The sequence below is a fragment of the Canis lupus genome, chromosome 5 (assembly GCF_011100685.1).
Source record: "Canis lupus familiaris isolate Mischka breed German Shepherd chromosome 5, alternate assembly UU_Cfam_GSD_1.0, whole genome shotgun sequence".
In the NCBI taxonomy this organism is placed as follows: domain Eukaryota; kingdom Metazoa; phylum Chordata; class Mammalia; order Carnivora; family Canidae; genus Canis; species Canis lupus.
Window position 1 is genome coordinate 12,955,178 of NC_049226.1, and position 25,682 is coordinate 12,980,859.

Below are 25,682 nucleotides of genomic sequence, written 5' to 3' on the forward strand. Positions count from 1 at the left end.
AAGACAGGTCACCGTGCCTTTCCTTTTTTACTCTTCCAAATTCATTCCTTTAAGTCTCAGCTGGAGTCACATATTTTGCCTGACCTCGTCACTAGGGCCTATAGCAGTCTCTGACCCCTCCTCCCAGCTGAAATGTGTACCATAAGCTGGTCCCCACAATTTAGCTTTGACGCTGCCCTGGTATTATTCTCTGAGTGTTTCACTCTGTTACCTCTGTTACAGGACTGTATCGTGTAATCATTCAGCAACAGCCAACAAATTTAAATGCTTACTGGGTACCAAGCACTATGTTAGGTGCTGAGAAATAAAGAACAAAGAAAATAACTATTATTCAGCCATCAAAAAAATGAACTCTTGCCATTTGCAACGACGTGGATGGAACTAGAGGATATTATGCTAAGTGAAATAAGTCAATCAGAGAAAGACAATTATCTTATGATCTCACTCATATGTGGAATTTAAGAAACAAAACAGGATCATAGGGCAAGAGAGGAAAAAATAAGACAAAATGAAATCTGAGAGGGAGACAAAATATACGAGACTCTTAATCATGGGAAACACACTGAGGGTCACTGGAGGGGGAGGCAGGTGGGGGAATGGGGTAACTGGGTGATGGGCATAAGGAGGGCACATGATGGAATGAGCACTGGGTGTTGTATAAGGCTTTTGAATCCCTGAACTCTACTTCTGAAACCAATAATGCATTACATGTTAATTAATTAAATTTAAATTTAAAAAATTTTTAAAGCAAATACTTGCCCCTGCCCCTCACGGAGGTCTCAGTCTACTGATTTATCTGTTTTAAATCTGCATTAATGGATCATGCAATGAGAGAACAGTAAGTGAACACTATATCCAGCCTGGGGGAGTCAGACAAGACTTTTTGGAGGCAGTTAAGTCTGCCCGGGGTCTTTAAGGATGAACAGAAGTGGCCAAAGAAAGAGTGGGGGCAGGGAATTGCAGACAAGAGAATAAAGGCAGCATGGTTAGAAACAGCTGCGTGAGTGTGGGGACATTCATCCGGTGTTACTGGACTGCAGAGGGGAAGGGGTGGCTGGATGGAAGGCTGGAGACATGGGCAAGGTCCATGGTCCATTCACACTCAACAGATGGTGATTTAGGCCTTTCTGTGTGTCAAGCACTCTCCTAAGAGTTGGGGATTAGCAATGAGTGAAACAGGACACACATCTCTGCCCCATGGAACTTATATTTTAGTTGAGGAGACCAACAACAAACAAAATAAATAAATAAAATATATGCCTGGTATGCCTGGTAAGTGTTATGCAGAAGAACAGAGCAAGGAAATGGGAATCAAAGTGCTAGGGAAGAGGGTTCTTAACTTGAAATAGGATGGTCAGGGAAGGGGACATTTGAGATGAGGAGGCAAGCCATGCTGTTATCTGGGGTGAGAGTGGATCACACAGAGGTGACAGCCAGGCCCTAAGGTAGAGTGTGCCTGGATGCTCCCGGGACCTCAAGGGGCTGGCGTGGCTGGAGCAGGGACAGTAGGGAGAGGGCAGTGGTAGATGATGCCAGAGAGATAAAAGCAGTCAGAACAGGTAGACCTTTGTCGGCCATTGTAAAGACTTTGGCCTTGACTCTGAGCAAGATGGAGAGCCAAGAGGGTGTCCAGAGCAAAAGATTGACACGATCTGACTTCCGTTTTAAGAGAATTTCTCTGGCCTCCCTAGTGGGAATAGACCTTGGAGGGCACTTTAAGCCATGTGTCAAAACAAAACAAACTCCACAAAAACAAAAGCAAATAAGACAACTTGGATTTCTATTCTGCAGTGAAGGCCCCAGAAGGTTTTAAGTAAGGGATTGACCTAGTTAGATTTGCATTTCAGAAAGCCCACTCTGGCCAGCATGTCAAGATTAGAAGCAGAGAAGCCAGACAGGGAACTGATGTACAAGTCCAGGGGAATGGGGCATCAAGGCCCAAACTACATAAGACACGCGAGGGTGGGATGAGCTCATGGAGTCCACTCAGGCCTCATGTTTTTTTTTGCAGTGGGGAGTGAGAAGTGGGGGAACAGTCAAGAGTGAGTCCCAAGTGTCTGACTCATGTAAGTAGGTGGCTTGAGAAGCCTCCAACAGAGAGAGTTCACTTTCTTCTTTTTTTTAGGCTTAACATGCCTAGCACCTGTAGACATCATGTTTGTGGTCTGGGATGGGACGGTTAGCCTAGCTCAGTCCTAGGTGGGACAGCCTGTAAGTGCATAGTCAAGGCACTGGACCCATACCAATTTCAGGTATGCAGGGAAGACAAGGGTCTTCATGGCCACCATTGTTGCTACTTCCTGAGTTTTCTAGGATGTGAGGTAGTAGCTTGTCCCAGCATCACTCGAAGATTTACCAAGGTAAATGCCATGTGCAATTGCCTGTCTCTAGAGATTAGTAGGACTAAATGGGGGAGGGGACAAAAAAATAGGCTTGGGAAATAAGCCATCCCACAGAGAGCTACAAGTAGAAAGAAAAACCTAGGAATTGATTGATCCATCCTTATCTCCTAGGTAGCAGGTTAGCCAATAAGGGTGAGAAAAGCCATGCTATAAGGAAGGTCAGCTAGAAAGGGCACCGGATGACTTTTATGTGCTGTCCATGCTGAGATAGAAATGAAACCTTCCCCAAGGTTGGTATAATTTTAAGTGCCGAACATGCCAGTTGCTGGGCACCTTCCTCCACTCTCACTCAAACTCCTGCTAACAAAGGGCAGTCTTCTGGGTCTCGAAGCAGGAGCCGTGGGGTGGGCCATCTCTGAATATTGCAACAGTTCCCACCCCTCTCCCCGACAATCATTTCTCTGCACTGGATCTTGTCACACTTAGACTGACTTAAGTCCTGGGCTGACCACAGGCACCACACTGGCCTGGTTTATACCTTCCTTCCTGATGTAAGTGTTCACTGCACTCCCGTTCACTCCCACATGAAACGTGTCTCTGTTTAAACCACAAATTAGAGAGTCACTGTGTTTGTCTCCCACAGCGCCCCGAGGAGGAGCTCCTGGGTGATTTCTTATTTCCTTCCTCCAGTCCCAGGCCTCAATTCTCAACTAGCCAGCAGGAGATGAACCTCACCTCTTCCCTTCCCTTCTCTCTATATTCTAATAATTTCTCTCTTTGACAGGATGTGGGTACAGGGGAGGTTAGGAGAGAGAAGTAGAATTGTAGAAGCATAGGTCTTAGAATGAAAAGAGATTTCAGTGGCAATGGCAATGTGGGAACTGCCACGTATAAGGTGCTTACTGGGTGTCAAGCTTTATACTAGATATTGCTCATGTGGCTGTTCTATTTCATCCTCATGACAAACATATAAGGACCTTATCATCTCCTTTTGCTGATGAGGAAATTGAGGTTCAGGGCTTGCATGACTGGTAGGTGATAGGGCTGGGCTCCAAAGCCACTGCTCTCTGCTACCTCTGTCCCAGTGCTGAGCAGGGGTAGCTAAGTCCAGATACTGCTCTAGAGCCCTGTCACCATTAGCATATACAATCCTAAATGGCTTGTTCTGTTATTTGAGGACAATCCAAAGGGGGAAAATTAATATATAGAAACCAGTCCCCAGGGACGCCTGGGTGGCTCAGTGGTGCATAGGCTTGGGAAATAAGCTAAGTGGTTGAGCATCTGCCTTAGGCTCAGGGCATGAGCCCTGGTCCAGGGTTCGAGTCCCATTCCGGGCTCCTGCATGGAGCCTACTTCTCCCTCTGCCTGTGTCTCTGCCTCTCTCTCTGTGTCTCTCATGAATAAATAGATAAAGTATTTTAGAAAGAAAGAAAGAAAGAAAGAAAGAAAGAAAGAAAGAAAGAAAGAAAGAAAGAAAGAAACCAACCAGTCCCCAGCATACAGAGAAAGGTGATCTGTACCTTGCAAGAACAGATCTTACTGGCCATTCCCGGCCAGGCCGAGTGTGTCTGGAGAAGTCAGCTGCCCCCCAGACATTTCCTTCGTGCTTCCCATCCCTCTCCCTGATTGTCCCCACTTCACCCTGGGTGGGGGCTCCGCCGGCCAAGGAGCCACCCTCCCAGCAGAGCAGGTGTATCCAGAGACACTTGGAAGCCATTTGGCAAAAGGAAAAGGAAGCCATTGTTAGCTGACAGTTGGAGTCGCATAACCTTTTCTTTCTGAAACATTTACATTCATATCCACAACTCCCTGTCGCTACAGAAAATTGAGGAATCCATGCCCTACGCTTGGACGATGGAAAAGACCCATACAAAATTAGCAGAGCCGCTGGGCCTGAAAGAAATGACAGTGCCCCTTTCCTTCTGACAAAAATTCTGACTGTGAGTGAAAAAGAATTTTAATCAAAATGGAAAATAGAAATAAAGCTTAATGGTTTCTTCCTCACCTACAGATATCATACATATCATCCCCAGAATACAGGCGAGCAGGGGAATGCTGGCGAACGTTTTTCTAGCTTGCAATAGTAGCATCTATCTACAATGCTTCACATTCACATTTACAAGGAGAGCACGATAGAAATTTAAAAGGGAAAAACTCTGAACTTCTGTACCTGAACTCTTACCTTGATGCGATATGCAGAGCTGTCCCTAGAGAGACTAACCAAATAATAAGCAAATTGGCATTTCAGCCACAGTAAAAACTCACTTTCCTAATTATGACCGTGATAAGCTGTACAGACCTAGGACACGCAGAGCTAGAGAAAGTGAAATTAGTTCCTCGGCCCTGCCTTTTGTTGGACATGCTGTGTCAATTAAAACTACAACACATATTTAAAAAAAAAAAAAAAAAAGGAAGAAGAAGAAGAAGGAAAGAAATCCCCTCATTGGCATCCGTTCTGGTTTGTAATCTCTGTAATGACCTCCAAGCATGGGGATTAAGGATTGCGCGGGGTGACAGCAATCAACCCCTTGTGGTCTCGGCTGTTATTGCTTGAATAAATACGTGGTTGCAACAAGGTTGGCATTAACATGTGAAAATTAGGGCCTCCACAAATTGAGTAATTGCTAGTGGCTTTTTGCTCTCCCGCCTTTATGGATGCCCCGGCTTGAAATCCAGGTGAACGGTGACAGGAATCATTTGCATATGCTAAACAGACCAGCAGAGGCCCGCCTTCCTCTCTCTCATTCCAGGCAGGAGTAGGGATCCTATTAAAGGGTGTTTGGACAAAGCTTTCACAGAACCTGCCCCCTGCCCCACCCCTCACCCCCCAAGAGCTCACCAAGCCTAGTCCAGGTGTCCACACAAGTAGTGCCTCTGGAAACACTGAACAGTTTGGAGCTTTCTCTAACAATGAAGCAGTAGCTCGTAGGCAAACAGGATGGTGGATGGGTGAGAACGGTTAATGACAGGCTGTACTGAGTCATGAGTGTGTACCCTGCGTTTGCACCATCTCCAGGACATGACCATGTGGCTACCACTGTTGCAAGCCAGGTCCGTGAGAAATTGGGCTTACCTCTCTTCCAGTAACTTCAGAAGTAGCTTGGACATGTGTGCACATATGTGTGTCTGTGTGTGTGAGAGCCTGTGTGTCTGTGTGTATCCGTGTTTATGAGGTTACTAGGAATGTAAATGTACTTTAAGTCCTATAGCAGACAGGCATATCAAGGAGAGAGCTGGGGTGGGCTCTTGTACAAATAAGATTTAGCGTCGTAAAAATTTTTTACAAGATATTTGCAAGAAGAGCCACGCATCACTTTGGTACGGACATCACACAGCAGAACTGGCAGCTCTGAGAAAGTCTTCCCCGGGCTGAAGAACCTCCAGCTTCTCTATCTTCCCAGGAGGGATGGAGGGGGTCTCACCTTGACTTTTCCGTAGCTTCCCTTGGGGATGAGAATCTTGTAGCCATTCAACTCCACAGAGAGCTCCTTCACCCAGGAGACAGCAGAGCCCCCACGGTGTTCGTTCTTGGCCTCCACGCTGAAGAAGGGGAGGCTGGAAGTCTGCAAACACTGTCGGGCCAACAGGTAGGCACAGGAGCCTTGGAAGTGGAAGAGGAAGCCATCAAAAGTGTGGTAGTGTGGCTCCCCGAACACCACGCACGTGCTGGTCTCCACGGGGCTGCAGTAGTAGAATTTGCCTTTGGGTTCACACACTTCATAGGGGCTGCAGGAGGCGTCCTGGCAGTAGATCTCGTTGTTGAAGTCCAGGCAGCGACACTTGATGGTACAGTTCAGGTCATCCCAAAACACTTCCCCTCGCCGAAGGAACTGTCCTGCGGAAGAATGACACGAGAGCCAACATTTATTGAGCACTTACCCTCTGTGCCAGTCAGGGGGCTGATGTGCTCCCTGCATTATACCCTGTAATCCACACAAGAACCCTACTTGGCAGGTGTTATCCACCTCACTTGACAGAAGAGGAAACTGAGGCTTCGGAGCACTCAGCCACTCAGGGGTAAGGCCAGGTTCCAGGCCCAGGCTGTGGGTGTCCCAGGCTACCTCTTGGCATCATTGTCTCCACACCTGAGAAGCACACTCTCATTCAAGGGAGGACATATCGTCTTAATCCACAGCAAAGGCTATGACCCACAGGAATCATATCCTTCCCATCAGGAATAAGAGGAAGGGTGTTCTGGAAACAGGTCCAGTTTATCCTGGTAACTAAGCAATACAGTTGCTTCACATGCTAATTTGTTGACTCGTTCACTCACTCATTCATTCAGCAAACATTTGTTGGGGGCCCTGTAGGTGCCAGAAGAGATCAATAAGCATGACTCAGGAGTCAGACACACAAGTTTAAACCCCAAACTCCCTGGGAGGATTCTGGAAGGGCTGAACTCTGACTTCAAGGGCTCACAAATCCTGCAGACACTGCTTACGCAGAACCTGCATTATACAAGTTGTCTTCTCTCCACCCAAGGCCCTGCCCAAATCTCATCTTTATCCACGGAGCAGAACTTCTCAACAGAATCCAGGTCAGGAGGAGAAGCGAGTGTGTGTGTGTGTGTGTGTGTGTGTGTGTGTGTGTGTGTGCTAATTTAAAAAGTATTTACTACTATTTGGTAGACAATCAGTCCTTAAAACCATTTGCCCAAATACATGATCTCTCCCCCACCCCGCCAGCCACCAAACCTTCCAACTTTGCCAGCTGTTAATATCAACCCTCAATTAAAATAGAAGCATCTTGGGTAGGGGCCTGTGATCTTGTCCTTCCTCAGTTGGGTGTCAGAGCCAAGAGACCTGGAAAGTGGTCACAGCTCTGCCATCAGCTTCCAAGACTACTGGCTTACTTCCCTCTGCCTCAGGCTTCTGACCTGTAAAATGTGGGCAGTGTTATTGCCTCATCCCAAGGGGAATAATGAGACTCTAACAAGTCGGTACATATTGATAGAGGTGGAGGCATTTGTAAATTGAGAATGTCTGAAAAGGAAAGCATCAAAGATACAACATTAAGAAATGTAAATAATGGGGGCACTTGGGTGGTTCAGTTGGTTAAGCGTCTGCCTTTGGCTCAGGTCATGATTCCAGGAACCTGGGATGGAGCCATCATCGGGCTCCCTGCTCAGTGGGGAGCCTGCTTCTCCCTCCCTTCCCCGCCTGTGCTCTCTGTCCCTATCTCTCTCTCTCTCTCAAATAAATAAATAAAATCTTAAAAAAAAAAGTGAAAGAAAAGATTACAAAAAAAGAAGCAAAGTAAATAATGTCATACACCAGGAGTTCACCATAGCTTGAAACTGTAGTTTGGAAAGATTGCTCAGGTTTTTTTTTGTAACACTGAATACTTAGTGAAGAGCATAGGCTGCAAGATTGACCCAAACAGAAGGCATGGGTGCCTCAGGACCAGTCCTCTCTGTATCTGTGCAACAGGAACAATGATGTCTCCCAAGGCAATTACGTTTCGTACCTGTTGAGAACAGAGCCCAAATATGGGATAATGGATTTATTCACATTCCCAGCAGGTCATATGCATCAGTCCTGAAGACAGGGCCTGAACCTCAATGCTCTTTGGCACCGGCCCAGGCTGCATACATTTTAACAGCCTCCACTAAGTATGATTTCCAGTCTCTGCTTTTTCAGGCTTCCAATAAATGAGAGGAAAATGCCTTTGAATAGAGGAGGTTTAGACCAAAAGGTAGACTCTTGGAGATAATTTTGTTTGCAAAATGATGATATAATAAACCAGCTCTATGCAAATTTTCCCCTGCTATCACCCAGGGCAAACCCAATTCTCATTAGATTGATATATGTCCAGTGGCACATCAAAATGCACGGCAGTCTGTAGAAGGATATTGGATTTGTCCTGAATGTAAAACCCAAACCCATAACTCAGGGCGAGAAGAATGAAGTCAAAGTGGAGACTTTGTACACGGCTGGCATCTGACCAGCTCTATGGGTCTGCAAGCCAATGTTTTCCATTATCACAGCATTTCATTCCCAGGACTCAGGCGAGAGGCTGTCCCTGGGCACTTAGGTTGCACAGCCACAGGGGCCGAGGCATTGGGTGGGTCCCTAGTCCAGGCCATAAAGAGGAGAGAGATAAGGTGGTATTGGCTTGGTATCTCTCACAGACCTTAAGTGAAGCTGTCTTTACACTCTTTAAGGGAGGAGGGCACCATCTCTGAAAGACAGGGGAGCTTTATAGCTAGGTTCTTTGCCATCTAGTTTCATACCGGCTCAGCTCCAAAAACATTGATTTACTATTTGGAACATGGAGGACTTTACAGAGTCCACAGAGACAAGGATGCCCAGGCAGGCCATCTGTACAGATGACTTTTCCGTTAGAGCAAAGTCAGGAGGTTTGATCAAGCCTGACCACAGTGCAGGGAATGGGGCAGAGAGCGTGGCCCTTTCAGGCCAGGTGAACTAGGTTTTTCTGCATATTACATAAGCTGAAGCTGAGTCAAAAGAGAAATCCGAGCTGCTGAGACATGCAGGTCCCCAGACCATGCTTTCTATCCAAGGGGGCAAGAGACCTCCTGAAATCTGCATCCTAACCCAAAACTTTTCTTAAACATCTACAAACACTTTCCCCAGGGTCTTCCTCTGTGCTTCCACAGCCACCTACCCTCTTGTCCATCACAGTATGTCCTATATTGTGTCATCATTGTTCCGGTGGCTGTCTTTCTTTCCACAGCAGCATCATGGGAACCAGAGCTCCTTCATCTTCAACACCTACTGGAGACGCCAGTACCTGGCTGGGGCTTTGAAATGTTCTTTGGAAAGGAGCAATGGCTGGTGGGCTAAGTGGATGGATGAGTAGACGGTTGGGTGAACAGACAGCTGAATGGATGATTTCCTACTTCTAGTTGCTCTAACCTCCACTCCAGAAGCAGAAATACTAACAGAAATACGGTTTTCTGAATATTTTTAGGCATGTGAGAAGCAGGAATCTACAATCCAGGATGTTCTTGGGCGAGTCCTGAGCTGTTTTGCACATTCAAAGAGGTTTTGGTGGTTCAGAGAAGGCCCCAAACTTTGGATGTCAATGTAAAGAAAATTCGGAGAGGCTCTACTACCACTTGTTCACACAGACCTAAAACCAGCTTTGACACCCCCCCAAAAAAAGAATTCCTGTGTGTTTTGCTGCTGCAGCGAGGAGTTTAGGAGAAGCCACCCTAAAGACGATGATGACACTCTCTCCCCTTTCTTTCTAATCATCCTGGGAAGCGCTGGTTTACTCTCGTGGAGACTTGGCAACGCTCCGAGCTCGCCCACTCCTGTGGATCTACAAAGTGCAGATGGCAGAGCAGGAGTAAAGAGGAGAAGAAAAATGGAAAGGCAGGGAATGGCAACAACAACAATAACGACAAAAATAACGTTAAACGGGAGGGCTCCCTTCTGTCCCTCTGGCTGAGCGATCGCTCCAGAGCCATGTCCACTTTGGAGTCATTTCGAAGTGGCAGCCGTGTTCGTACCCGAGACAAGGACTACGGAAACTGCTGTGGAGCAAATGCAGGGTTCCAGCTCCTGGTGTGATGAATGTGCATGCTAAAATTACCTTGATCTCCATTACCCAGCTGAGACATGTCAAAAGAGGAAGGCATCAGGAACAAGCCCGCCCCCGTGGCTTAAAAGCCTGCCTGTCAATCTACACTAAGCAAAGCCCACTTTGCCATGGAGAAGAGGAAAAGCCTTTACCTCTGGAGGTGCAGCCATTGGCTGGGTCAATTTCCTTCCCGTCAACTTTAAATGCCCAACGGCCTGGAACATTGACGTTCGTGGTCTCTTGGATATTCACAATATCAGGGGTTCTTGACCCCGGGAGGCTGAAGAAATTGGTGAGGTTTCCACCATTAAATCCTGCCTAGAGCACAAAAGGAAGATGAGACTTGAACACAAACACCACCCTTGTGGGTTAACCGACCCCAGCACATTATTTGCAGAACCCAGCACACAGAAATCAGGAGACCCCTTTTCCTGGTGTCCCCCAGGGCCACCATTCCAGGTGAGAAAGGCTCACCAGGTCATGCCACATCCAGATGAAGATATCAAAGATGGGCAACATTAGCCTCATTAGTCCACCTGCCCAATCAGACACACTTCTCAGGTAAAAGCTAGAGGAGCTTGGCAGGATTCCCTCCAGGACGCTGAGCAGCATCAACAGAGAGCCATGCTTCAGAAACATGATGGAGATGAAATGGAGAGCCACCTACCTGTGCCATCACTCCGCCAAGGCCGGTCAGGGGGTCACCGCCGCTCGCCGTCCCAGTGGTCCAGTTGATCTCATAATAATTGAAGAGCGTAAACGTGTAGGATCCGTCGGACACCAGAACAGCCTGGAAGGTGTTCACCTACGGGATGGATGGGAATGGACGGTCTCATGACTTCCCTCCCTAGAAGCTCCTCTCCCCAGCCCCCTCTCCCCTGCACGCTCCCCACCCCCAAGCAGCTCAGAGCAGCTCCAAAGCCAACTCTCAGGCTCTGCCTCCCCTCTGAAGTTGTTCTCGCCCCCGCTGGGAAAAGCAAGATATGTGGGAGCATGCACCTGAAAAAGAGATTGCCTGAGAAGAACCGAGAGGCTGACTCAGCGCCCCTTTTACAGCTCTGATTTGAACCAGACAGGGAAGTCAGAGGCCTGGCTCAGCTTGTGATAATGCGTGAGCACCTATAGATGGCAGCATGAGAATAAACTATAGGAAGTGGTCCAGGCAGGGAAGAGCTGCGCAAGCACCTGTTCCCAGGGGCTGGGGGTGGTGTGGGGAGTGTGTGTGTGTGGGGGGGGGGGGGGGGGAGGGGGCAGTGGAGGAGCCACCAAATGCCTGTCCGTGTGATTAAGGCCAAGGTCTGCACTGTGTTCTCTTGCTTTCTAGAAGACACCAGTAATTCCGGTGAGGAATGGAATTTTTTAAAATGGAAGCTGGGAAACGATTTCTTAAAAAGCACTTTGTGGGGAGAAATTTTTCTTCTAATTGAGCATTTAGGCATCATCTCATATCTGCGAGATTCTCAACACCCATCTGTACCTCCGACCAATGCTAAGGTGGGCAATTGTGTGGCCCTTTTCTATCTGGTAGCTTAAAAACTGAGGGCTAAGGGAAATGAATTGCTGGCAATTTCTCAAGGACTCGGCCACAGAAAACGGGATTTGAGCTGGAGCTCCCAGTCCATCTCTTCATGTGCGCTCATTGTGTGCTGTCTTAATTTTAACCTTCTTAGGCTTAGAGATGTTATACAAATTCAAACAAGCTTCACCAACAGTTTCCAGAAACAAGCTGTAGCAAACTCTGTCCTTTACTATTTCCCTTTGTCAATCCCTACCCATTGACACAGGTTTTCAGGAAATGTAAATAAAAGCAGAGTTAAAGGAGAGGCTGCTTTGACCTTTTACATTCAAGCCTTGCACTTTTCCTAGCTGCCTGATACTATCCTGGTTAACATTCCGTCAGACACAGAGGAAGACCCAAATCCTTATCCTGTGTAATCAGACTGGGGTAAAGGATCTTGGAAGCCCCAGATCTCCTAGACAGTCCCGGGGATGGAGACAAGGTGCAAGGAAAGAAAAGCCCTTTTTATAAACGAGAACTCTTTCCCCAAGCTCTGCGCTGGCCGCGGCCGATGGCGTTTATGATAGAGTCTTGCAGGTATATGCCTCCATTCTTTGGCCCAGCTCAACAAAAGAGTTAAGTGGGGCAGAGAGATGCGTGAGCAGTCAGCTCAGGATTGCTATAAGATCACTGCAGGGTCAGGTTCTAGAATCAGGCATGAAGTCAAGGTCACACAAGGTCTAAAGTGCAACCCTCCTCCGGACCAGGATTCTCCTTCAGGAAGTAAATCCCTTCACCTAAAATAAAGTTGGAAATATCTTTGGTCCAAGAGGGTCTTGAGAACAGCCCAGAAGTCACCTCAAAACCAACCGACTATCCTAACAATACGGCAAGGGTGCCTCGCCCTCACACACGGCCTGGCTTGCTCTCACAAACCCTACACATACTATCTCCTCAACACTTGTTCTGAGACTCTCCAGATCTGGGCTTATGAAATTGTGTCTTCAATTCTTGAAAAGCCTCTTTCTACTTGAGAGGACTTTTGGTGATGCCTGGAGGAGCCACTTCAGGAATTGGAGTTAGTTTGAACCTTGCTTGGCCTCCTGTGAGGTTCAAATCTCTTTGCTTGCCACCTGGGCAAGTCACTTAACTTCTTGGGCCTCTTCCCTCACCTTTCAGGTGGAGAAAGTTCTGTTTATTACACAACATCCTTGTGGGCGCTAATTGGTACCCATAAATAGTCTCCCAAAAGCCCTCAATAAATATTAGTTTTCCTTCCTTAAAATAAGCATGTCCCCTTCCCTCTCCCTTGCTATTGGGCTTCCATGGCACCTTCCACATCTAGGAGATTTCTCACGCCAAGTACTCAGTTAGCCTGATGACGTGTGTTCCTACAGAGGAAGACCTGGGGTCATGGGAGAGGACTCAATTTCAAAGATAGGGATGGATGGGCACGTACCATCTTTTCTCCAAGGAGCCCAAAGCACTTAGATGCTACCTCATTCATCCTCATTGAAAGAGATCTTACCTAGCCCAGAAATTTACTCCAAAGTACAAAGCAGAAAGTATCTAAATTATCTTGCCATTTTTATGGCCAAAGGAAGTTTTTCTGAAAAAATGGTGGTCAGCATTTGATGGGCATTTCTTCCCTTTTTTTCCCCCACTGACACTAAAATTTATCGATCTCTGGCATCCTGCATTTTAACGCTGTAAGGTATGAGGTTTAAAGGACATAAAACATCACCCGAGGAGTTGTTAGCAATCCATAACATGACAGAGGGAAATGTATGCTTCTTGAGAGGTTATTTCTAGCCAATGCATCCACCATTTAAACCTGTGTCTTTCTATTCTCCAGAACCTCTTAGCAATGAAGTGCACCTTCATACTCTGGTCAGAAGGAGCTGACACACGATGTGCTCAGCACGGGGCAGCTGTGGATGGCTAGTCCGGCTTCTGTCCACCTTTGCATCTAACTCAGTAGTTTCTGTTCCATCCCTAAACAACTGACTCATTATCAAGGAAATTGGGAAACAGATGGAATTGGAAATAATGCTAAGAAAGCAGAGGGCAGATTTTTTAGTGTCTTTGCTTACTGGAAATTATACAGTTGGAGATGCGTCTGCTACTTCAAAAATCTCCACTGCCAAAGTCACCCAAACGAGCCGCAGGCTTTCGTGAAAACTGTGTTCTGTCCCTTTATGTGGAAAGTTGATTATCTCTACGATAATGCCAGTGATAATCTTTCTTATTTGACTTTTATTTGACTGCTCATTTGGGATTTCAGAGCAGATGTTGAAACTTTATTCATGAAACGTTTTAACTGCCCACTTCAATTAGCATCAAATATGAATAATTCCAGACCTGGTCACAGTTAAAAAAAAAAAAAAAAGGTCATAACATAATAAAATGAGCCAGGTCATTTGTACCCAAATCCAGCCCCCTACTTTCCTCTTCCTATCAGGCTTTGTGAAAAAAGAAAAAAAAAAAGAAAAAAGGCAGGGAAGGGAGAGGGGGAAAGAAATTAGCTGATGGAGAGAAACATTTGTGCCTTTGGCAAGAAGAAAGGATCTTTGGGTTCCTGATGGGTCCCCAGTCATGTGACCTAGATGAGGTCACAGGGCCTAGTCACTCTCCTACAAAATAGAAATGCTACCTACTGCAGGAAAATTGTGCAGAGGCTCTTTGTAGACATTCGTAATGATTAGTGATAGGGTTGACATGTCTGAGATATCACTGCTGACTGGCCTGGTTAGGTATGATATCTCCTTCTGTTTCTTGGAAAATGGGTGGCAAGACTCATTAGTTTAACTCAAGAAACTGACATTCCTCAGCTCTAACAATTAGACTCTGTCACAGTAGTAAAGATGGACAAGAATGAGATGTCAGGATATGAAGTGGAAAACAGGATATGTGAATTATTACAGGTGTGGTGCTGCTCCCTCCATAAAATGTGACTTCCTCCCATGTCACGATGAAAACCCAAGTGGCAGAGAAGGTTGCCATGTCTTTGAAGTACTTCCTGATGTCCTTGGTGGCTCTTTTCAAGATGACAGGGTCCATGGTCTCTCTGTAGTAGATCTCGCCTCGAATTCCATTGTGAACATCTGCCCAAAAGGGAGCAATGAAGGCCCTCCCATCCGTCAGGGGAAAGGACTCCGGTGTGAACTGACTTACTAGCACATTGAAGGAAACTACTCCGTTGTTATTAACCTGTGAAAAGAAGACAGGGTTGGCACAGTGCATCTAAAATGTGACCCCCCCCAGAGTCACAAACCAAGACAGACGTTTGCCTAATCATATGAATGAAAACAACGTTTAAACTATTGAATTAGAAACCCCCAAACACCAGCTTCCATTGCTCAGCTAGGAGGTTCGTTTACTTCCAGACAAACTCATTGGTTTTCTTTCACTTTCAATTTGTGGTTGGCTTCATTTCTTATTAATAATCAGTCTCCTTTTCACATTCTTTATCCTATATTTACATTTACCAAATGTACATGTGTGTGTGTGCGCATGCGTGTGTGCGTGCACCCATGTGTGTTGGGCCAGGCAGGGACCATAAAAAAAGATCCAGCATCACAGATGCAAAATAGATAGAAAAACAGAACAAACAAACAAACAAAAACCATGGAAGCAAAAAGCTAAATCAAAAAAACTGTTGAGCTGTATATTAGACCTTGATCCCTAGTATATGACAAGAGTGTCAGTAAAAGATAAATCAATTACTCCATTATCAAACTCAGATCTCAAGATCAACCATATCCTGCTCTGGATGAGGCTTTTAAAGGACTTCTATTGATTTGATTGACTTCACAACCACCCTGTACCCAGAACAAGGACGAGGTTACAACCTACAGATGCCCAATTCCATGAAACCTCTTTTAGTCTGATGGCTTCTTTGTATAACCTCTGCATGAAAGTGGAGACATGAAATCTTTACATTGTATATATAAATGACTATTCTATCATGATTTCTTCATGATTTACAAAAGGCTTAGTAAGCTTATTAAATTACTAAACCTATTGCAAATCACAGTCAATACGTACACTCCATTGACGCAGGACCTGTACACAATTCAGCCTCTGCCTGTGTCTGCAGCATCATGAGATTGATTTAAGCCTGTGGTTTGTATGGCTTCAACAGCAGAAATGTCTGGGATGGGAATACTTGCAATTCCTGGACACAGAAAACCTGGAGTTCACTTTCCTATACATTTTAATTGTTTGTTATGTTCCTATTAATCAGTAATATAACACACACTAACGGTGACCCAGATCCCAGAGCGAAGTGATCAGCACCTGGGCCAAAGGTACATCAACCTGTTTTGGAAGCAAGAGTGTGGAGTTTGGAAAGGAAGCCAGAGACCCAGCTATAAGGACGTGAAGAATCTATTGTCTGCTAGAGATACCGAACAACTCAGGGGCTTGAAAAAGATTACACTACTCAAAGTACTGGAAACCCAGGGGAAAATTTGCCCCAAATAAGTCTGTCCCAAATTAAGGACCCTCCTTTTGCAAGGGCAGGAATTGTTCAGACTCCATGGTACAACAGAGAGAAAAAGGAGCTCAAGGAAATACATATCTTCTTCTAGAGGTCTGGGAGACTAAGGCTTCCTTCCAGAATGGAGGTCCTGTACACCTCCCCCATCTCCAAAATCAACTCAACAGATTCTGAAACGTAGAATCCACTATGCTAGATTAAGGAGGCTCTGCTGTAAGTGGAAACCAAAAGGCATTTCAGGATGCCACAGCAATGTGTTTGCTAGGGAGTAACAGCTGTCGTTAAAACACACAGACTAGCAGAGGGAGACGGTATTGACTCAGATATATTTTGATTATCCTCTGTAGTTAAGATGAGGGGTTCTTAAACTTTTGTGGGCATCAGAATCACCTGGAGGGCTCATTAAAACCCAGATTACTGGGCTCCTTTCCCAGTTTCTGATTCAGCAGGTGGCAGGTAGGCCCTGAGAAGCAGCATTTCTAACAAGCACCAAGGCGATGTGGTTCAGGGACCACTGGTTAGGTAATGGAAGAGGGAATTATTTCTTTATAGGAGTCAGTCCTACGCTATAAATCAAAGTTTGAGGAATATAGAGAACCCAGATATAGACATGGCCAGAGACAGAGGTGTGGGACTTCCGGCTCTTTCTCCAAGGCAAGACACAGAATAGGATAGGATGTGATAGAATTGACATAGGCCTCACCGCATGCTTTAAGGCCAAAGATAAAAACAGGCTCAGTTGCTCTGAATGTTTTCAACGTGCAACACTCTCACTAGCAACAAACTCAAAGATCCAAACAAAACAAAACAAAACAAAACAAAAAAAAAACCAAAAAGCCCTGAGAACACAGGTGCCCAGGAGGGCTCTGATAGCAAATGGTACCATTTCTTCATGCAGGTCTGACAATGGGACCCCATGGCATATCTCAGACCCAACAAGGACAGCCAACTCTGCAAACAACTTATATATAATACTTGATTACCCCTCTACTATGCTCTGGCTCTGTTCCAAATTGATAGGAAGCCTAAGAACAGCAGATGCCTCAACTTTTCACACCCCCAGAAGGGAAAGAAAAATGATATTGCTCCTATTGTGGTTCATAGTATCTTTTTATCTTGTCGAGTAGCAGAAATAATGTTCATGGCATTGGGGCCTCTGCTTCACTTCTGTGTTTAATCACCCACAAAAGCAATTTATTGCCCTGTATACTCCTCTACTATGAACATTAGCCATTAAATATACCTTTGACTTTCTTAATCATAAAACCTATCAGCTCATGAAATCTCAGAACTTGTCGTTCTGGCTGCCAATAAATCTTCCATTCCCGGAGCCCTGGATGAAGGTATTTAAAATGTTTTCCTTAATGACAAACAAAGGGGAGAGCCACAGAGCAACAGCTGGGCTGCTCTTCCACTTACATAGACCGTGCGGTAGGGAACGCCAAAGAAGAAGATGGGAGTGGCCAACTTAATCTCAGATGAGCTTCCATCATCTACTTTAGGGGTTTTGGTGTCATTCTGCCAGAATGGATACATGAGCTCCCTGGGCTGAGCTGTCGAGAGAGACGGTGGTTAGATAGATGGCAGAGCCGGGTACCACTTGGCAAGTTACTTCCCTCCCACCCACTAAAGCCAGCTTCTTTCAGTAAGTCTTACAAACTAAATGCAAGTCAGACTGCCTTTTCATTTATCCTAAACCTAAGCCATACACAATGCATTATCTTCTGCCTCTGGAAAGGGGAGAATGGGAGCGATGCCATTTCTCCTTAGGAGAAATCGCTTCACGCTTCATTACTACGCTTCCATACATTCTGGAGAAAGCAATGGTTAAAACTGGCTGGAAGGTTGTGAAATCACCCCTGCCTGGAGCTCTCAGAGCACTGAGCGGGGGGCCTCTGGGTCTGGCATAGTGGAGGACAGCTTCATCCTTGATCACCAGGCAAGTCGAGAGAAGGTGGCCTGTGGCTATGACCCTCCCTTCTGGCTCGAAAATTCTACTATCAAGTCTTTTCCTGAAAGGAGTCCCCTCCCTCCTGCTGCCCAGTAGGAGAAGATACCAGATCCCAGAAGGAAATAAACAACAGTTGGAAGCAGGACAGAAGTGGGAGGAGAGGGTTTGTAGTAACTGGCCCGTGAATGACCTCCATTGAGCCCTGGCCCTGTGAGAGGGCTCTCTGCCCAGCTCCTGTTTACAAAAGACAGACACGGGAGCCTCTGGAACAAGGGAGGCTGGGCCCTGAGAACTCTTTGGAGAGGATGCATGGGGCTCTTACTCATCACCCTGGTCAAAGGTGAGAGTCATCGCACAAAAACACACAGCTCCCCTCCAGTAAACCACATCACCACTCCTCCTGCAACCTGGCTTGTCCAAAGCCTTGCAAAGTGGCCTCGTTCTGTGAGAGAAATTATACAATTTTCCCAGGGACCACACTACTCATGATCAGGTGGTCCAATGGCATCTATGAAATAATCAACATTTGGGCCATATCTTTTCTCTGCCACTGTCCTTTCCTCTCTTGAATAAAAATAGAACAATAGAACATCATCTTTCCTTCATTTTTTAAAAAAAATATTTGCGGGTTTTCAGGGACAGTGGCAAATCCACGATGGGCTTCGGGACATATCTCTTGAGGTACCTGCTTGCTGTAATCCAGATGCTAACACCCCATTCTCCGGTCAGTGCCTCTCCTTGGGAGAGTCCCTGCTCTTTGCTGATGAAGCTGAGACACTGCTGAGCACCTGGCCAAGAACCGTCCAGCTCTTTTGGGAATTTTTAGCAAGGATACAACGGCTCATGTAAAGGAGAACGTAGTGACCAGAAAGCGGTACAGCAGTGCCTGGCCAAGTGCCAGCTTCTCTCCTTCTGGAGCAGGGAATGAGAGATCTGCCCAGTTGGAGAACTAATCTGTTTCCAGTGGCTAACATCAGAGGAAAGCAGGGAAACTAGCCCAGTCATTAATGCATAAGCATTGTTCCCCAAGCCCCGGAAGTCTCCGGGAAGCCAACCAAATTTGAACCGTAAGGAGTGCTGTAGCTAGTGTAATCAGAGGAGCACTCAATCAACATTCTTTATTTAATGCCACAATCAGTAGGCCAAAAGGGTTCTTCAAAATTTGTATTTACAGAGAAGCAACAAATTCCAAATTCCTAGAAGGTAAGATTTTTTTTTAAATCTCTTTATAATCCCTATCACAGCATTACATGTAGGTACTTGTTAAATTTGAAGGGTGATGTACTTTCTCAAATTAATAATAACAAATCAAATCATGTCATGGATTTATCCTTCATGGGGAACATTTCAGGAGTCATGCCCAAGCGTGAATAAGAACTGAAATTCACACTGAATTGTAATCATATTAATGAAAAGATTAATTCATATTTTGGGAAGTGTTGGCCAATCTGCCTAGGAAAAGGAAAATCCATACCTCTCATGGAAGAGATAAGACAGTATGGTCCATGGAGGTTATACCTAACTTCTTTCTCTGCTCCAAAGGTGAGGCAGATTTGCAAGATTCTTCTTTTCATGAATGATCCTAACTAGTTCATGATTTCAAATGAATGGACTGCCCAACTTTTTCCATTTTAAGAATACAAATAGTAAAGATACCCAATATTGTAAATACTCGATAAATACCTATTGAATGAGAAAGGTGCTTTAGAAACTACTTCCACCTTCAAAGTCACTACTATTATTAAAACACAACTTGTAAACAGCATACCCTATCATTAGCATCAGAGTTAATAAAAGAAAGACTATCCTTACCCACGCTGGCTTTAGGCTGAGAATTTCACAATAAACGTAACCATGTTGCCAGAACTTCTTTTCCCCACCAAATAAAACATGATTTTCTTAGAGCAGGAGTGGGAGGCTAAGGTCTGTGGGACTCTCATTACTATGGGTTTTCACACTGTGGTTTATGTGCTATCACTGTTTGAATTTATCCAACCCTAGAAAAATGTTAGGGCCACATACATCTTACAGAGTTGTAATCATGTGCCAGCTGATCTCAACAAGCCAAACAAAGAAAGGCGCCTTAGAATTTTAGTTGTAAAAGTTTCAAATCTATATAGACCTTCCCATCTTTCTTGTCTAAAATACAAAAACAGTAGAAAGAGATGTATGTGGACCCTCGTCTACCCAGAAAATGCTATGGGTAGCATTTCTACAATGCTACACAGAAAAGGAATCATTGAGGGGAAGAATTTCCTTTATTTCACTTGCAGTTTTCGATTTTTTGCCATTGCAAAAGGCCACTGAGTCACAAATTAAAGACATTAATGCCATTGGGACTTACTGATTTGAGCTCAAATGTATTTTTAAAATACACTTTAAAACTTGTACCACAAGTTAAATGGCCTCATTGGAATCAATAATCAGACCTGGGGTGCACACATTACCTATGCCCTATATGTTTAATGAAAATTATTTGCATTATTTTAAAAGACCTAGTCCATTAACATGGGGGCAACCTGGCATATACAAATTGTATTAGAAGTTAAATAAGAAAAATTAAGAATACAAGTGAACATCATTCAAAGTTAATGTATTTTGCCCTTGACAACAGAATTTGATTTACATTTTTCTTGTTGTATCTGTAGACACATGTACATCTGCCCTGACAATTACAGTTCCAACAAAAGTATCTCTTTATAAATTCAAGAACATGATAATCAAGAGCTTTATGGAATTCTGTAGTACTCACCTTGGTGCCGTACAAGTGCGAAGATGAAAGAGACCCAAATTCTAAGTAATGATGAATAATTCATCCTGGAATTTTAAAAAGAAAAAGAAAAAAAAATCCCCAGCTTGCCAAAGTAAATAGAACACCAGGTGTGTTTGGTGGCAAATCCCAAGACACATCACAACCATCATAGAACAAATTCACATAACATCAACAGTTCTGCGTCAGGCTGAAATTCCCCGAATGCTGGCAGGTCCTCCTAAGTTCAATGCTTCAGGAACAAATTAGACTCCCCCATGAGAAGTCAGTTTGGAAATATAACAAGATCATCCAAATTGTCAGGAAATTATATGGAATCAATGAGGGTGGCAATGAGTAAAGGAAATGCATCTATCCTGCAGCTACTAAGCACTAGAAATAGGACCAGACTCTAAAGATGCAGGTCCTGTGTTGTGTCTCTCACATTCATCCTCTGCAAGACCTAGCTCTTCTAATTTTTAGAACAGCTTTCAATCAGGATCAAATAAAAGTCGATTAAAGCACAATGTGTTTCTGCAGGTAGGATTTAGAGTTTTGCCATCACCTTCTCTATAGTACAGAGCCAATCCATCATTTTGAAGTACTGACCAGATTCACAGGTAATATAAGACTGTCCACTGACTTTCCATAGTGAAATGAAGGATAGACACATTGGTAATAAAAAGGAACCATGCCAGGGATTGCTCCTTGGAGTTATAGTAAAAAAAGAAGCCAGGACACAGCGAGTAATTAGCTCCAGCAAATTAATTAAAGAAGGAAGATCACAAAAGTGAACTTGTTTTCATCTTAGTTACAATCAGTTGAACTGGCAGCTCTCTACCCTCCGTTAGGTGCATAGATGATCTGTGCTTGCTCCACAAAGCTGAGATGCAAACACACACAGGAGCTCCAAGTTATATGTATACCTGCATGAGAACCAAATGCATGGGGAGACCGTGGAGTTTGCTCCCGACAGAATTCTCAAAAATAAAAACCTTCCTCTTATTGTTGGAAGCTATTGCAATTCTTCAGACAAATTTTCATGGAAAATCAGTGAATTTACCCTATGAGAGTTTTATCGTAAATCTTCAATGTCAGGCACACACACTGAAGTCTCAAGCACACAATAAATATTAGTCCTTTTGCTGAAAATGGTAGTAAGACCAGCACAGATCACACGCAGGTTTAGCAGAGTGAGATGCCGTGCAAGTTGAAGACTTGAACCCTTAGGGAAACAGTTCAGAGAGCAGTAAGGAGGATTCATTTAAATATTTGTATTTACGAAAAATGTCACTAACCTGTTCTGTAGAGACTGGAGGAACTGTCAGAAATATTAAGCCAAATCTTGGTAAACCAGGCAAAAATTAGGTAAAACAAGAATTCATGTCAGTTCTCCCTTACTTGCTGCCAATTATTTCTGATTCCTGAAAGGATGTCTGAATCCCCTCCTCGTAAAACCAAAAATTCAGTTAGTCCTGCGCTAGAGTCAGATAAGTGTTGGGTTGCAATCAAGTTTTTTTCTATTGATTAAGGAAAAGAAAATCTAAAGATCAGTTTCAGGATTGCGTAGAGAGGTTCTTTTCCTGAAAAACTAGACCTTTCTTTCCACCTCTTAAAAAAAAAAAAAGTAGATTCAGATGGAAATGTCAGGTACTTGGAGCTGAAACCTTGGTCCTTTCTGATCAGAATCACTTTGCACTGAAAAACACAAAAGAAAACCCCCCTTCTACCTTTGTACCCAAAAAAAAAAGGCAACTGTATAATGTTACAGAATTAGCATCCACCAGCATGGGATTAAAACTCCAAACAAAGCTGCTGCCTCTAACATTTAAATGAAGTTGGTTTTCTACTAACGTCTTTTTTTGTTTCTCTGGTTTTGAACAGTTGCCATAGATAGGCTCTCCTCTGGTTTTTTCACAGGTATGCATGAAGTATTTAAAGGAACTTTCTCAAACTTTTTTAGGTTTCAGTCCCTCACTTTTCTCTCTGATACGCCGCTGTGCAGCATGATAGGCCAGGGCACTTTCCCCTAAAACAGAAGGAGGTAACCAGTGCAAGGTATGCTCTTTCATCAGGGAAAAACCAAACAGTGTCCTGAAAACCTCCAGTGATGCCCGGTGAGGGTCCTCGGAGAGAGAAGAGGGAGAGACCTCTCCTGATGAAAACTTGCAGTAAGTAAATAATTTAAAAGGCATTGTGAGCAAGGTAAAGACATGTTATCTTTGATGCAAAATGAGGAAAACTGCCTAAGGCATAAACTCAGTAAAAAAAAAAAAAACGTTTAAAAATTACTCCAATTTTTTTTCTGATCAGACAGGTACAAAGAACCATAATTCCTGTTTTGAGCAAATTATCTTAAAATTATCAAGAGTGCTTGGGGAACAAATTTTTTAGTCTACCTTATTGAATATTTTCCCCCAAACCTGTGATAATTTAATAAGTTTTGCACATTAAGCCTCCTCTATCACTACTATCATGAATCCTCCACATAGATCCACTTACAGATGCCGAAGGACTATTTGCATCAAAAGGCACATGTGTATATAATAGAAAATCTAACTTTTGGGGTGCCAATTTAAAATAAAATTAAATGCAAATCCAAGACCTCCTAGAAAAGCATTCTCCTTGCCCAATCTTTAATAAGACTTTTCTCCTATGGTCAACCTAAATGTCTTGAAGCAAAACGGTTGGCCCAGTTTGAAAAACTGCTAGTGGCATAATAATTGCTTCGGTTTTCTTCCTTCATGCACTCAAGGATATTCATATCTTGGCCCTTTTGCCCTTATTAAATGCATCCTTCTTGAGGCAGGACTGGGATGAATGCCATCTGGGCATACCCAAATACACAAGATGGCTGTGTAAATGAGTCCAACTGACTTTGAGAATCTGGGTGTGAGCTAGTGCCAGGTGCCTAAGGAGAAACTGGCCTGGCTTATCACCGGTTGGGCCGGGAAGCCCATTAGTGAATGTGTGTGTTCCAGGTTTCGGCTCATTGGTCACACACAGATGGGGGAATGACAAAAATCTTTTATGCCATTGTTGGCAGGAGGGCTTCTTTTGTTGAAGGTGCAAAGTGAGCAAAGATTTTTGACAAGATGTAGACCAAAGGTGGTGGTTGAGGGGGGTAAAGCTAGTAACCCAAGACGTGTGTGCTTTGGAAAGATGGCAAAGATCGATGCTGCTTTTCAGGCAGGAGGAAAGGTGCCCCAAGCAAAACCAAAAAATGAAATTCCTTTAAAACAAGTGGAATGATTGTTTTTTTGTTTTGTTTTGTCTTCCTAGGTTTCCTGTACCTTTTTGGTGAAAGAGATCCCCAGATTTGAGCTAGTGGGAATTGACAGAGAATTGTGGTTGGCCATCACCCTCCAGCTGTTAACTCATTCAGACTCAGCCTCGGTGTAGAAGTCAAGGGCACACTTTCCTTTGGGTGGTACCCAGCCAGTGATTGGGCAAGTGATGGGACAACAGTCTAGCATTTTCCACCCAAAGCAAGCCCTCTCTAATAGGGAGTTTTGCTCTGGAGAGCCTGGCTAAGCTGACAAAAACTACACCAAGTGCTCAATGGAGGCAGCTCTATTATGCCAAGATCATGACCTAATTGGAAAAAGCTTGTATATTTAATGTATCCATATATAATTACATATACAGAATTTATTCTATGTATGTACATGTACATATGTGCTTGTGTGTGCAATGGCATTATCTGGGTAGATAACCCCAAAGATTTTGAGTCTCAGATTTCTCAAATTTTCCAAGCCCTTAGACACATCCCGCTTGACTTCATTAAGAGCTAACATTTCTCCCAGCACAAGGAAGACAAGAGAGGATTCACTCCCCTTTAGAAGCTGCTCCCATAGCCTCTCCTAACACATCCCCCTCCAAAGCTGGCAGGAATATGCTAGTGAGAGAAGCCAAAGCATCACTAAGAAACTCAGTGGTGGCTCTTCTCTGTAGGCCAGGGCTGATGGCAGGAAAGGTGATCTTAGAACTTGGCTACCTGACAGCAGTAGAGAAGATGGGACCCTGAAATGATAGAGACCAGGTAGCAGCACTTTACTTTACTTTACTGGCTGAAGCCAAGAGGGTCATAATCTTTTTAATGACCAAGCAGATCAGAGTGGTAGCCAAGGGGGACTGATCCATAGAGAGTTAAGGAGATGATTAATAGAGCATGACATCCCAGGACAAAGTAGATGAGCAACTGACAAGGGGATTGCTTACTATGTATAATTAAAAAGAGCAAAAATTGTTGATCAAGAGACTGAAGGCAGTTGTCCCCTCACCCCCAAAATTCTTGATGCTTTGGTTGGTTGTGGTTCTGAGTCAGTTTTCAAACCTGGATCCTGTAGACTAAAAAGGTAACCAGGTCCCCCCAAAAAAGAATGCTGCAACACCATGACAAGTATGTATGGTAATGATTCTCCCATTCCTGCCTTCAAAGACCTATGGCCATGTACTCTAGGGACTATAAAAAGAGGTAAGGAAAATGCCTACGTAGTTTGAGGACTGTTGGACAAGGGTTTTGTGTTAACATTGATACCCAAAGACCCCAGTAGAGTGGGAACCCCTAGGACCCAGGAGATAAAGGTGGTTTTGGCCAAGTCCAGCTTAGAGTGAGTCCACAGGGGCTACAGATCCACCTAGATGTTATTTTCCAAGTCCCAATATGTAATTGGGATTGACGTATTTGGCCCATTAGGCCTTTTGTCTTCTGTGTAAGAGCTATCATAGCAAAGAAGAAAGTAGATCCCCCCAAATCCAGCTAATGTAGCAGACATATGAGTACTGCATCTGGGGCCACAGGAGGATGGTAAACATCAGCTCAGTCTTACAGAGGAGGGGTGGTAGAGTTTATAATATTCCCATTTAGCTGGCCAGAATGGATCCTGAAGAATGACTGTAACTACTGAAAGCTCCCCCAAGTGGTGGTGCCATTTTATAGTTGCTGTGCTATCATAGTATCTTTGCTAGAGCTGATTAACATGGATTCGGGTACATGGTATGTGGCCATTCATTTGGCAAATCTATGTATTTTTTTCCTATCTGAATCAGGAACAAGAATGAGAAGTAGTTCACATTCAAATAGGACAGAT

The 25,682-nt window shown here is 44.4% G+C and overlaps 1 protein-coding gene across 2 annotated transcripts in view; it reads right to left on the reverse strand.

The window, feature by feature from the left end:
• Positions 1 to 25,682, reverse strand: part of TECTA (tectorin alpha) — a 156,070-nt gene that overhangs the window by 48,603 nt on the left and 81,785 nt on the right. Inside the window, exons 10-15 of one of the 2 annotated variants that reach the window (XM_038535875.1) lie at positions 20,593 to 20,657; positions 17,309 to 17,442; positions 14,311 to 14,598; positions 10,558 to 10,695; positions 10,043 to 10,208; positions 5,765 to 6,177 (exon numbers count right to left, since the gene is read on the reverse strand). In XM_038535875.1, the coding sequence (XP_038391803.1) occupies positions 5,765 to 6,177; positions 10,043 to 10,208; positions 10,558 to 10,695; positions 14,311 to 14,598; positions 17,309 to 17,442; positions 20,593 to 20,657 (1,204 nt within the window). Of the gene's footprint in view, positions 1 to 5,764; positions 6,178 to 10,042; positions 10,209 to 10,557; positions 10,696 to 14,310; positions 14,599 to 17,308; positions 17,443 to 20,592; positions 20,658 to 25,682 lie in introns of those variants that run through there. The other variant, XM_038535876.1, reaches the window with a different exon arrangement.